Source organism: Solenopsis invicta, chromosome 1, assembly GCF_016802725.1.
Source record: "Solenopsis invicta isolate M01_SB chromosome 1, UNIL_Sinv_3.0, whole genome shotgun sequence".
In the NCBI taxonomy this organism is placed as follows: Eukaryota; Metazoa; Arthropoda; class Insecta; order Hymenoptera; family Formicidae; genus Solenopsis; species Solenopsis invicta.
The window spans coordinates 7260726-7275897 of record NC_052664.1 but is presented as its reverse complement, the minus strand read 5'-3'; the positions used below and the strand labels follow the sequence as shown (position 1 = coordinate 7275897).

General features: G+C 31.9%; 1 protein-coding gene across 1 annotated transcript in view; it reads left to right on the top strand.

Annotated features, from left to right (window-relative positions):
* The window catches only part of LOC105198916, a 157263-nt gene that overhangs the window by 134359 nt on the left and 7732 nt on the right, over window positions 1-15172 (top strand). The window contains exon 7 of the mRNA XM_039446838.1: window positions 12746-13000. Within this exon, the coding sequence (XP_039302772.1) occupies window positions 12746-13000 (255 nt within the window). The remainder of the gene's footprint in view (window positions 1-12745; window positions 13001-15172) is intronic.

Here is a 15172-nt window from a genome sequence, read left to right as displayed (position 1 = left end):
CTTGAAAAACAAAAAATCTATAGTAGAAGAGAACACTTATATACTTCATTTTGCATGGAAAGTCGAAAACTCATGTGGAATAAAACAATTATACTCAATTCACTGACAAAGGGAATCCTTCAAAGTGATCTCGCCGATTTTTATAAAATTTTGTGGGTATGTAGTATTCACTCACATCTTTACTGTAGTAAAGCCATTCATTGCACAACTTAGACATTTTCGAGAAAATGACGATTAATTATTTCCAGCACCTATAGTATCGTTAGAGAAGAATGATTATCGAATAAGCGACATAGTGTAAGGCATTAAGACGTCGACGTGGTACGCTTTGTAGTGTGCGTAAGGAAGCATCCATTTGGACACAGTTCAATTGGACACAAACCACTCACAGCGCTTGAACAAATGAATATTACTAGACACCAGCCGTGATTAGCTGTGTATAATATCCAATTATATATTGTGTCTAAATGGATGCTTCCCGTGTGCGTGAGTGCTCGTCCAGCTCGTCGTTTGCTAGTTGCCTGTGTTTCGCACTACGCGCAATTCACCGACGCATGTCTTTTAAAGGCGTTGATTGGATTAACTTTACTTAAAAATTACTGCTTTATTAAGCATTATAGAAAAAAATGGTTCAGAACTTTTTGACTCAATTTTTAGCAAGGAATGACGCTATATAATTAGTGGGCGCGTTTTAAGATACACCCAATATAACAATTATAATTTTTAAGACGTTTTTAATTATTTAATATAAAATATTATTTTAAAAAATCAAGGAATTAAAAATGCTCTTCTATTATTAATAAAATTAAAATTTCTCATAAACACAAAAAATATGCAAGAAAAATTTACAATGACTCTTCTAAGAAGGTCAAAATAAATGTTAATAAATCATTATATCTACAACGAACTTCGAGTAAAACGATTTTGTTGTCTTTTTTTGTCTAGACCTTGTGTTAGCTGGTATACGAAACTTAAAATAAGCAAAAGCAACACCGTCTCGTCACAGTCGTCCTTTGGATTAGACAAATGTGAATTTCCCAAAGATATTTGTGCTTATTTATTGACGATATGGATATTCCGGGACCGTCAATGAGTATTTCAAATGAAAAAGAGCAACAAGATTTTTATAGTAAATTGTTCTTAAAAAGTGCTATAAAAATAAGTAAGAAATTGCTCGTTGAAAAATTAAAAAATATAAAATTTAAATAAAAAAAAGGATTCATCCGCGGGGATCGAATCTGGGACCCCAAGCGTACCAGTCCTAACGCCCTACGCTACGTTGTTTATTCGGTAATCATTTTTCTGTAATGGTACTAAATGCTGGAAATATTTAATTGTCATTTCCTCAAGAATGCCTAAATTGTACGATAAACGGCTTTACTACAGTAAAGGTGTGAGTGAATACTACACATGAAATTTTTTAAAAATCGGTGAGATCGCCTTTGAAAGGTTTCCCTTGTGAGAAAAAATTCTATGCATCAAACGAAAAATCGTCCGTTTTGCGCAGGCTCCGCCCATAGAACGATTGGGAAACCCTCCTTTACTGCTCGTTGAAGCCCGTAAAACCTCGTAATGCCAGCAGATTCAAGCAGATGGCATTATGGCATTATTGATTCATATTATAATACTGTTGATCGATTAGATATAATATTTTTGAAGGAAAAGTGTTTACAAATTGTAATGATGAAAGAATTAGACATCGAAGTGCCTTTAATATCATATGCTGAAGAAACAATATATTTATAACATATCGGAGGTTGTAGTTTTAAAGTTTAAAGTGTCCTTTTTAGTATAAATTCACTATAAAAAAAACATGTTCAAATTTAATAAATTTAAATATTCACAAGTTTAAAAAAAAAAAAACTTAAAATCACACTTTCAAAGTTTATTATTGCTTTGTTTGCAATGTATTATTTTGTTTTATTTTTTTTTGCTTTGTTTTACGTTTAAATCTCCCTTACTTGATGATGCAACATTCGGAAATCATATAGTCTGTTCGAAAATGAGTTTGGTTACGTTTTTTCCACCAGAACCAGTCGACAGCCTCGTAGCGCGTCGCGTATTTGGCACTCATGGCGCTTAATGCGTTTTTCTTATAAAAGATCAACAACAACGAATCTTTCTTCAAAATGCATTGAAGACAAAGGTTTCATCTATCGGTTTACAAAAAATTGAGAGCGATACTTTTACCAGTTATGAATAAGGCTGACCACGTTCTTATTTAACAGACTGTAGTCTAAATTAATATAAAGATTTTCAGGTTTAAAATTGTGGACATTTCAACGTTATTGCAAGCTTGTAGTAACATTGCAGAAATCTTTCGCAATTTCCATATAATATTATAATGTTTCAATGTAAGGTTTATGCAATGTTTCTTCAATCTTTCAGTACTGGGTTATGATTCTAGCTTTCACTTTTTATAACAAATATTATGTTAATAATTAATAAAATATGGATTATTATAATAAAGTGATATGCATTATGAGCACGATTATACATACACTTTCTTTGGTACTTGTATAATATATTCTACATTTTTCTCAAATAATCCGATATGTCAGAAAGATAATTATTAGGTTTAAAAATAAATGTGTAATTGGTTTTTTATGTGTGAAAAATTAAAAATAATGGAAATATTTGTACAAAAGTATCTGTCTACATGATAAACGGAATAATCATTTGATTTAAAATTATTCAATGAAGCAACAAATATAGTATATTATATATGTACAAGAGAAAGTGTATAATTGTGCTCATAATAGTATTACTTTATTATAATAATTTATATTTTAGTAATATTAATTAATAATATATTTGTTTTAAAAAATAAAAGTTAGAATCATACCGAGTCATACAGTACTAACAGATTGCAAGAACATATTGCATAAATTTTACATTAAAATATTGTAAGATTATTGGAAGCTGTAAAAAATTTCTGCAATGTTACAAGCTTGCGGTAACGTTGAATTGTCCGCAATTTTTAATCTAAAAATAATTTTTCTGACGTTTCGGATCATTTGGGATTATATCTATCATCTAATTGGTTTTACTGCTGGAAGAAATAATATGCAACGCTAGTTATTTTCACTTCTGCCAGCATTATTTTTACTGACAGTAACCATACTTTTTTTCGAACAGAAAGTAACGGGTATCATAATTGATGTGGGTGGCATCAGAACATATCATTACAATACAATTTTACAAAATAATATTATCAAACAATTTGGTTCAATATTTTTGAGGAAAGTGTATAATTAAATATATTACGATTTCAATTTAATATTACATTGAAATATGAGAGATTATTTTACTTGTCAAATTTTCTAAGTCTGGGCCCAAACGTGCTGTATTTATTATTTATGTATATGATACGGACAAGGGAACATCGCGAAGTGTCACAACCCAATTTTAATGAAACTTTACGTACATTTAGGTAACATAATTAGATGATTTTAGAAAACATTAGTTGCTGCCAATATACGGTTTTAAGGGGTGAAATTATCCCTCATGTGTCTAGCGGTTTTTAAATTTTTTCGTTATATCTCGTAAACTATTCGAGATGTTTTATACATTTTACACAAAAAATGTTTTATACAAAAGATTTACAATAAAATTACCTCTATTCATTCACGTTAATAACATTAAAACAAAATAATTATTTTTTAAAATAAAACAAAATAATTGTTTAAAGAATTTTTCTAAAAAACTATTATTGACGTGAATAAATAGAGATAATTTTATTGTCAAATTTTTCTATAAAACATTTTTTTATATTTTCGAGATATAGCGGGAAAAGTTAAAAATCGCTTTATGACTGATTTCACCTCTAAAAACCATTTCTTGGTAAACTTTTAGAACTTTTGGAAAAAGTAATTATTAAGAAAATGATAAAATTTTTACATCATCTGTTATGAGGTAGATTAGCATGGCACGCTTATTTTTATAATAGTTTCCCCCGTAGGCATAATCCACTCTTTATTCCATTCTCTATTTTTTAATGTATGAATTCCAAATACTGGCCTCATTCTCTTGGAAGATATATTATTATTACATAAAAATGCACCCAACCTTTATGTAATAAAATATCTTTTATGTTATAACGCTACAAAATAATAAAATTATATTATTTTAAAGCCGAATAAGGAAGGTCTAGCCGAATAAGGAAGGTCGAAATCCCCCCCAATGGATTTGTATGAAATTTAACCCATTCTTTTTTCATTAAAAAAAACTAAGCTTCCTAAATTTTCAAGTCTCGGGCTTTTTCCTATCGTCCATAATCTTAAAAAAAATATTTTTCAGTAAATAATTTTTTACTGTGCAAATTTTTAATGAATTAATTTGAAATTTTAATTGGTATTAGATATGATTCAGACACATAATAACAAATTTTAGTTTTTTATTTTGACAGAAAATTCTAATCTTACAAGCCAAAAAAATATCAAATTGTAATATCACAACTCTCACAAGACTTGCTACCTTTATATTTTAATCATAGCTGCATTTTCATAAAAATTACACCCTTGATTTTTTTCAGAATTTTTGTTCCTTGACAACACCTTTAAATACCCTATAAACCACTTTTTTCACCTTTTCTGGCTATTTTTTGTGGTTACATTTGCTTGTAAAGACCATTTCGTAACTGTTTCTGATAAATTTTCTATTCTCCACTGGAACAGAAATCATCATCAAGCATCATTAACAAACATCTTAAGGAATATCACGTTTCTGATTTAAAAAATATAACGTTTTCTCTTGTTTTCGTCATTTTTATGTATTTAAAGCGCGATTTTCTAATTTATGACTGGATAGATTCGTTACTTCTTATACAACTACATAATTTTTGTTATTACTCATAATAAAAAAAGCCACCAGAAACATTTTTAATATAAAAAACGCTATATTTTAACAAATTTTTCTAATGTTAGAAAATCCTAGAAAATACAAAATTAACGATATATTAATGTTAGTAGTAGTTTTCCACTCAGCAATGTTATCGTATAATATATTCGTTATAAGACATTTACATTGTTGAGTGAAAAATTACAATTAACATTTACATAACGGTAACTTTGTATTTGCTGGGAATGGTTTTATTGCATAAAATCCTTTTTCGTTCAATGGATAATATGTTTAGGAAATACCAAACTTTTACAGTTCAAATCAAGTTAAGCTCTTAAAATAAGAGAGATTATTTGCTGTTGGCAATATTATTTTGAAATGGTTTCCAACAATTTTAAAAGCTTCAATTTTTAATAAAAATCAATATTACAGAAGAGAATTTCATTAAAAAAAGAACACTCTTTTACAACTTAGTATTTGAATACTTGTATTCAAAAGAGAAAAATAAGAAAAAGTTAGAAAATAAATACAAGGTTCCTGCTCAACTCTCCCCTGAGATTACAAGGGGGGAGGGGGATCTGATAAATCGGGAAGTATGGATCCTCTCAAGACCCCTAGTGGAATAGAGGATATGGAATGGTCACTAGTTACTGCCAATGATAAAAGGAAAAATGAGTCATTTAAGCAAGATGTTGTGAACAAAAAGAATATGTCAATAAAATCCGCAAATTCTACTATAGTAAAAAATGCAACTTCAAATCCTGGATACAGTAAGTCACCGCCTAATAACATAATCTATTTTAAAAAAATAATCAGGGCCCCTACACAGTGTGGGTTCGTCCTACTTTCTCTACCGAAGGAAGCGGATTAAGACAAAGCAAAATTCTAAGCCCTTTTAAAATTGAAAAGTTGGAATGTAATAAATATTCCAACGTTATATATATATATATATATAAGTAACAAAACGAAATCCACAGTCGAAATCAATTTCAAATACTCTCATGATGCTAACTCGTTAGTGAAAATCCACTTATAGAAAATAATAAATTGAGAGCATTTCTTCCAAGTTTTAGACTGGTTAAAAAGGGCCTAGTTAAAGGAATCGATGAGGATATATCAGATGAAGAGATAAAACAGTTTATCGAGTCGGAAATCGAAGTCTTAAACGTCAGAAGATTTAACAAGAGAAATAGAGACCCGAATAGATAGGAAGAAGACTGTAAATGGCTGGCTAGCAAATCTGTCGTGATCATTTTCTTTGGCCAAAATCTACCAAGAGAAGTATTCTTACATAAAATTAAAATAAACATTGAACCTTTCTTGATGTTACCAATTGCTTGTTACAATTGTTTTGGTCTTGGTCATGCGAGTAAAGTATGTAAAAGAGAGGCAAAATGTAGCATGTGCGATGAGGTCAAACATAGTGAGACTTGCAATACGAACATTCCAAAGTACGCAAATTGCAAGAAAGACCACAAGTCCACAGATAGAAAGTGCTAGGTTTTCTGCAAAGAATATGAAATTAAAAAACTCGTGGCTTATGAAAATATTGCTATGTGTGATGTTAAAAAGCTAGTGTTTTCTAAAGTCAAAAGAAATCTCAGTTCCGGTATTGAAAAATTTCCTGCCCTTCAATCTAAACCATACAATACGTTCAACGAAGTAGCATGAAAACAGAAGAATTAAAGTTCTCCTTCCGTACAAAAGGAAGACAGCCATTCTACAGTTAGGCTAATTAATTCCAACCAGTTCTATAATTTTCAAAGAGACAACTGTAAAGAATTTATTGGCCCCAGAATACCGTATCAATCCCCAAATGAAATGGCGCTCTTGAAGAATACCAATTCTCCTAAAGTCGTCAAGGATAACTCAATGAAATCTATAAATCCAGGAAATAATGAGAATCTTAACGGAAAGAAAAACACGAGGTTGCCCAATCAAAAACTTGTACTCAAGAACATTTCAAACATACCAGAGTTTATTTTAACTAAAAAGAAAGAAAATTTTCATCTAAAGAATTCTACTACATCACCAAAGACAATTAGAACGTATCCTAAACCAATTAAAAACTCAAACTTTTAGATAATATTACAAAATAAATACTAACGTAGATAAATAGTTTTAATTTGTCATAGTTTGGGCTTCATAGTTTGGGCTAATTTGTCATAGTTTGGGTGACGGGCGGCCTCCTTATTAGGCTTTGTCGAAGTCGGATCCCTTATTTTACGCGCCTCAAACCGCATTTAGCGTTATCTTCTCTAAAATTAAGTCGCTTTTCGTCATTAGCATACATTTTGAAACTGTCGTTTTGAGGCGGGCGGTATGCCCGTTCGGGATTCGACAAGGAGCGATGCTTCTTGCGATCTCTGTCTTTGCTGCAGAAGCATCGGAGTGCTCCATCGAGCGGTAGCACTTATCAGCGCACAGTGGGACCAAAGCCCTGTTTCAGTGGACAAGACCTCAAAAATGAAAGTTATTGTAAGAACTTCTGACTGCTATAATGTTATGTAGAAATGTTTAAAGTGTATGAAAATTGATTTTATATTAAGAACCATCGTCAGAATAATGGTAAAATCAGGCTCTAAGTCCGAGATTGTAAGAGACTGCAAAACGTTTTATGAATTGTAGTAGTAATACGATTGTTTGACAATTCTGAAAAACATTAACAATAAAGAAACTTTAATTTTTTAATGTTTCATCAAACCTTTTTTTTCAAAAATTATAAAATAATTTAGAATATCGAGTAGAAGTAAAAAAAAAATTCTATTCTGTTATATTAATGCACATAGCAATATTATAAACTTTCTTGGGAAAAAAGTCCTGTAAGACCCCGCTCTGTTTTTCTTATAAATAGAAAGCTAATATTATTCTCAAAGTAAAAACGAAAGCACGTTTGCTCTCATTTGCTCTTTTTTGAGAAAAGTTAATTTTTTTGTAGAGAGACATAGCGTTTTGTAAAAAAACACATCGCGCACATGACATGTTTAGATGGTAAATGCAAAAAAAGTATAATATCTTAATGCTTAATCGGGTTTTAGTGCTCAAATAATTTCCTAGATGTTTTTATATACATTTTCTATTTCGGGAGCATTAGAAAATGTATATAAAATCTTCTAAGAAATTTTGAGCACTAAGATTCGTTTTGACCAGCATAAGCTTTTTCTTTATTTGAATGTCATACACTTTAATCATACTCAATTAGAAATGATAATGAAATCGACGTTGATTCCATGTCGAAATCATCAAATCGAAATCATAATATCATTGATTATAAAAAATAATATTTTTTAATAATATTATATTTTATTTCAAAAACTAAAAAACTACAATATTTTAATCGATACATTTTTTTACAAAAATGACTTATATTAATGGACAAAAAATTATGTAGCGTTCTTAAATTATTATACGTGCCGATCAAGAAATACGTGCTTTGCTCAAGAAAATATCTTTCCGTTCAATTGTTCCGTTCAATTGTTGGTTGAATGTTGTCTGAATTGATAGTCATTTGTTTTTGCTTCAAGCAATTGTCAACCTATTGTCGCGTCTTGCATTTCAGTCGAAAGAGCTTCGCGTTTATAGTAACACCTTAATTTTCTTTTATGGTGGTTTGCTGACATTTCTCATTTTGGTGTTGTATTTTAATTGAAAATGTCTTTTGAATTTAAGCGACGTCAGCTGTGAAGCGTTGATGTCATCATCTTCAGCCTTCTGGAATTCGCGGTATCAATCTGCAGATCTTTTCATCAAAAGTATATTGTGTATGGATGTTTTGAGTACGTGTATAAAATCTGAGATGCGAAAATATTATTTTAAAATTAAGAAGAAATGGGAGGATTCTAATCGAAACAAAAAACGTTTTATGGAAAATAATTCAAATTGGCTCGATACTATTATTACAATTTCAATCTCAGGTAATAATTCTATATCATCTCAATTAAAGGTGGTCGACCGCAAAAAGAATTCGGATTGTGCAGTAAACGAAGTAAGAAGCGGAAAATTAGTGAAATTTGTAACAAAAATAGTACTGAACAGTTAATATATGTTGCAGAAAAAAATTACGTTTAGACGGAAAATTTTTAGAGGCGAAATTGATAAAGGAAGCAGTTATGACAACGCTTTCGCGCTCAAAAAAAAATTAATGAGGCTTGGAGTGTTGCTAAGAAAAATAATAATGTCACTTTTTATAAACCTGTAGAAGCATTAGCTCTGATAATTGAAGCTGTATTAACAAAATATTCTTATCAAGTATTATGGACTCAAGCAAAATCTCGTGGAGCAGATATTTATCCTTATAAAAAAATACGTAAAGCTAAAACAGAATGCTATCAACCAAAAAAATCTATCCGACAGAGACAAAGTCAGAAATTGAATTGCGTGCATTATTAGATCTCACTGTTCGTCGAATAGTTCAGTTACAAGCCGAGGTTTTACTGCGAATACCAGAGAACATGTGTAATAATTTATACTTAATCTCGAAGTGGAGTTGTGACGGAAGTGCCGGTCATTCGCTTTATAAACAAATCTTCACAGATTTACAGTAGCCGCAATCGGATGGCAATTTATTTATGACCCGTTTAATGCCTCTTCAACTTTATATTCTTCCAGAAGTCAGTGCAAAGAAGATAATTTTGTGGCAAAATCCTCGGCTTTCCTCCACCCGATATTGCAGAGCAATAAAGTTAGAATTTGTGAAAAAAACAAAGGAAATAATATGAATGATAAAAAAACATGGACACAAAAATCAATGAATTAGTCGCATCAAAAATAGATATTCTAGGCATATCTCATTTAACTGTCCATCATGATCTATGCATGACGATGATTGATGGGAAGACATGTAATGTCTTAACTAATACTAATTTGTCGCAAAAATATAACATATGTGGTGTTACTCCTGCGGACATGAATGATATCAATAAAGTAATGAAGAGACAAATTGATAGAAGCGTTTGCGAATTTGGTCTTTTAACTCTTCATGCTTACATTCAATTTTTTGAATGGTTATATAACGTCTCAGTAAAATTGGATACAAAGTTATGGCAGAAGACAAAACATACGAAGGCTCAGATAGAGGCTAGACAAGCATATATTAAGGATCGTTTCCACTCTGAAATGGGTTTGCTCCTTGGCATTGTTATTCAGGGAAAAGGCACGATGGAAATTTAGCTCGCCGTTTCTTCGACAATTCAGCTAAGTCTGCAGATATAATACACATAAATAAAAACCTCATTTCTAGATGCGCCGTTATATTGAAAACATTATCCTGTGGATATGCTGTCAATGCGAGTGCGTTTCAAAATTACGCATTAGACACCGCATGTTTATATGTAAAAGAATATCCTTGATATACAACGCCAGCATCAATACATAAAGTACTCATACATAGTTCGGATGTATTGTCGGTGTTCTTGCTCCTTATTGGAATGTTAAGCAAAGAGACCCAAGAATAGGGTAACAAAGATTTCAGGGCATTCCGTGAGAAATTTACTCTGAAAATGTCAAGAGTTGTGACGAATGAAGATTTAATGCATATCTTTTTGATATCCTCAGATCCGCTAATATTTTCGTATAGATCACTTTCTGCAAGAAAAGGATGTTTGAATTCAGAAATTTCTGCTTTTCTTAACCTAAAAAATAACGAACAAATTACTGATTCAAATGACGACGAATAAATGTAAGTCCCTAATAAATATGTATATTTATTTACATACTTTGAACAGGCTTATATTATATACAGTATTAAATTTAATATATAAATTATAAAGAAATATATTTTACTGAAAATGTATATTTTATTGTAAAATTTTATCTTTGAAAATCCTTAAAGAAATTTTTTAAATAGATTTAAGACAAATTCTAAACGTGTTTGAAAAAAGAAAGAAATTAAAACTCTAGCCTGTTTAAACTTTTTTCGATGCATTCATATATTAAGAAATCTTTTTTTAATAGGTTACCGGATAGTGTTAATACATTAAAAAAATATTCTGACATGTCTACAAGTTAATTGGAACCGTATGTCATAAAAAATTTGACCAAGAAAAGATTTTATCCACTAAACTGGTAGTTTGTTCAGTCCACTGTGCAGCGCCACGATCATGTGGCGCTATCAGTAGACTGTGCGACTCGTCACCCGCTTGCGCAGCCGATCGCCGACCAATAGATCACCCTTGCGATCTAGGCAAGGATGATGTCACGCCCAATCGTAACGCTAGGATTACGAAATTGAATGTAATAGTAGCCAAAACTGGCGCCATTGTCGTCTCCATCTTTTGCAAAGACAGTCATGTCGTGCTTGTTCCATCTCTTAAGAGTGATCGGCGGCGGCCTCGGTGAGGCGCACGTGTGAAATGAACATCATCATCGTGATTCGTAATTAAATGCACGCCGAAGTGTCGAACGTGAGAGATCATGCTCCAGAATTCCGGAGCCGAGCAAACTACGCCATAGAAGCACGCAATCGAGCGCTCGCACGCGAGAACAGCCACGTGGTCAAGATTTCCGCCGTCTCGCGTTAAAGATCTCCGTCGCGTGGATTAACAAGACCGTTAATCAAAAGACCAAGATTTCCGATTGGTATGAGACTGCATAACTCGCTCAAGATCTCCGTTTCACGCTCGCACGCGCTGTGCTCATGATCGTCTCCATAGAAGGCACCCCGCTATTTCCACCGGCCGGCTTGCGAAGTATAATTGCTTTTGCTTGGATTAAATCGTAAGCGTAGTCGTGCCGATCGCGAGTGATAGTCATTTATAGTAACCCTGCCTCCCAGAGTGCACAAGTGCTCCGGCGAGTATTTTGCTAAATTCTGATATTCGAGGTCTCGCGGTGCGATTATCGAGAGAAGGCGCGAAGTCGCACAGCGCGGTCGCCAAATTTCGCCTTTAAGGTTTTAAACCTTTTTTCACTTGTGTTAGTGCGCATTCCGCCTAAGTTTGTTATTAGATTCAAATGCTTCGCAAGCAATAAAAGTAAATTTTTGAGTGTGAAATATAACTACTTTCTGTCAGCTAAAATTTGTGTCACACAAATTCTTTACCGCTCTCACTCAGTGCCTCGTTTGAGGTACGACTCAGTCACGCAGCAAATACGTCGCAAATTTGTCTCGACGTAAACAGTACTCTTTGAACCATTCAACTTTCATTCAAAACATTTTTTTCTATTTCTTATAGTTTTGACGATATTCGCTTGGAAAGGAAAAAATCGATTTTTGTCAAAAGAGCGTTTTGCCCTCTAAAAATGAAAACTGGGTCCAATCAAAAACATTTTTGTGTTACGGAAGAACTCTATTTGTACACAAAGTTTCAGAATTTTTGAAATATGCGGGTTGTCCAACGTTCCTTGTGAGATGATTCGCCATATTGTTATAGTTTTAGCGAAATACGATTTCCAAATTAATTGAACAAACAATTATCAATATTTTATAAAAGGTCAATACTTCTACCTCTATTTTTGTAAATATATCTACATAATTGCTGATTATCGTATAATTTGTATGCAAGATTTCGTCATATAATTTGATAAATGTTGTCTTAATGGGAACATTACAGAAATAATTTTTTGTTTACTGGCCTGTTAAAAATTATTAATAAATAAATAAGATTAATAGAAATTCTTAAGTTTTTTTGCAAAGAAACTTGAGTAAAAAGACGATTGAAAGTTATTAATAAATAAAAACGTTATTAGAAATCATAAGCTCATGATCGCATGCATTTTGTCATTTTTTATGAATTAAAGTGGAGATAAGGATCTCTTAACAAAGTCAGATAGTCTTTTATCATAATTGCTTTCGTATACTCGTATTCTATTTTTTAAATAAAAATGCATGTTTTGCCTTACATATTCCATATATCCCTGAATTAAAATTTATTTTTATTTTTCATGTGATTTTTTTCAATCTGTGCAGAATGTCCCGAAGGTGCTTTCAGATGCAACAATGGCCAGTGTCTGCCGGCGTATGAATTTTGCAACGCAGTGGTTTCCTGCAGGGATGGCAGCGATGAGCCCAGAGAAGCATGCAGGACACGCAATCGCGGTCGAATCACCGCGAGATATTGTCCATTCAGATGCGATAATGGAAGATGTCGTTCCGATGCAATAACTTGCAGCGGCCGGGATGGATGTGGTGATGGTTCCGACGAGAAACACTGCAGCATTTGCAGTAAGTATTTTTGTTAAGAAAGGAAGATTTTAAATATGTAGAAAAATGCTATAAACTCTGCAGACATTATTTGATATTACTTAAATAAAACAAAATTTTATATAAACTCACGTGGTCTTCCTAAAGATTTCTATTTTCTAGTAGTTTATGATTACAGCCGAATGCAGTTTACTGGGAAAAACATGTGTTAAAACTAATAGTCACTTATATGAAAAGATTTTTGAAACAAACATGAAAGACATCTCTTTCAGCATAGTTCTCAAATAAAACGTTAGTTACAACCTCGACTTTTTTTTCCTGAAACTTTTATCCTGAATATATCGCGATCTTCTTTAAAGAGCATTATCTAGTTAAGAGGGTAAAAAAAGATAAATTTTCGTGACTTTTTAAAAAAAATTGTATGCATATATGAATTGATTTAGTCTTTAAACAAGCGATATTTTGAAAAATTAAATTATGACACAATGGCAAAGTTGAAGATTCAATTTTCGCAAAAAAACCAAATATTTTTTGGTTTTTTATTAAAAAAAGTATGTATTGGAAAAAATTTTAAATTGAATACTAGATTTACATGTCTAAAAAAATCACGTGAAATTTCAGATTAATCAGTGGAGTGGTTTTAGAAATATTGTGGTTACCAATTTTAAAAACATAGTTTTGAGTTTAAAGTTTCAAGTGTTGAATTGTTACTGCTAGCGTCTCCGATTTTTGCATTTGTTGATTTCAACGTTCATTGAATTAAATGTTACAATGTGTTAGAAGAGCCTTCATATTTACTAATGCAAGTATATATTTTAATAACAAACAATAGATATTCGTCCTTCGTACAGATACCGCGCTAGACTGCTCAGAGTGCTTCGTTACGGACGTATACATACTTAAGGTTGTGTATCTCCGTCAAAATACATTGGATCAATTTTAAATGTTGAGAGAATATTTCTAACATTATATACTTTAAGAAAATATGATTAAACCGAGGGGGAATTCACAACCCAAAATTTTGTACACCAATGCCGATTTTTGGCATTGCTGTAAAACACTGCCGACATTTTTATACACTGCCGACAATGCTTATTGTTAGTCAATGCCTACAATGCCGTCAATCCTATATTAAAATTAAGGCAATGCCATGCAATTATGAACACTACCGCGTGCCCATTATCATACGCCAATGCCTGCACAAGAATTCTAAAGCTTTTCCGAAGTATTCTACACAATTATACAAAAAACTTCCAAAAATTTTATTTACGAACTGTATCTATACATTTTAATGTAATTGCACATTATTATGTGCTGTCTTATGCATATAACTTCAAACAATGGAACACTAAAAATAATAATAAAAATAATCAAAATAATGACCTTGATATTGTATTTGTTTGTAATCAAAATAAATTTTAAACATTCTTTAAAAATTCTATACATTTTAATGTAATTGCACATTATTATGTGATGTCTTATGCATAGGTATACCTAACTTCAAACAATAGAATACTAAAAATAACAATGTCTGTTAAGTTAGCACCCCCACCACAAAAAATCGAAACGCCACTTATGCCAAAATTAAGTGCTTTTTATGTGCTAATTATGTACCCTATTTGAAATTTTTGTGCTCGAGCGGTTTAGCAGGAAAATGAGATTGAAGGTGGGGGTGCCAGCTTAACGTTAAGCCAGCACCAACTCATATAAATAATTAATAAAAAAAAAAATAAATACACTAGAATTAAGTGCTTTTTATGTGCTTTCCAACGATATATAAATAAATGTTCGTACTCAATCTCTTCGATCAGAAAATCGTCCCGAAAGTACGAATACACATTAACGGTACAAGAGTAAAGTACCAGAAAGAAAGCAATTCTGAAACTGATTATAGGCTTAAAATATTCTCCTATTTATGTGCTTTCGAAATATGCAAGACCAAATTTTTGTGCTCAACCACGTGATCGAAAAACCGACCCTGAAGTGAGCACCCCACCGTTCAGGTACAAGAGTAAACTACCAGAATGAAAGCAATTATGAAATTGATTATAGGCTTAAAATATTCTTTTATTTATGTACTTTCGGAATATGCAAGAAAAAATTTTTGTGCTCAACCCCATGATCGAAAAACCGACTCTGAAGTGAGCTCACCACTCCCCAACCACTGACGACAATGCCGTCAATATTATAGGT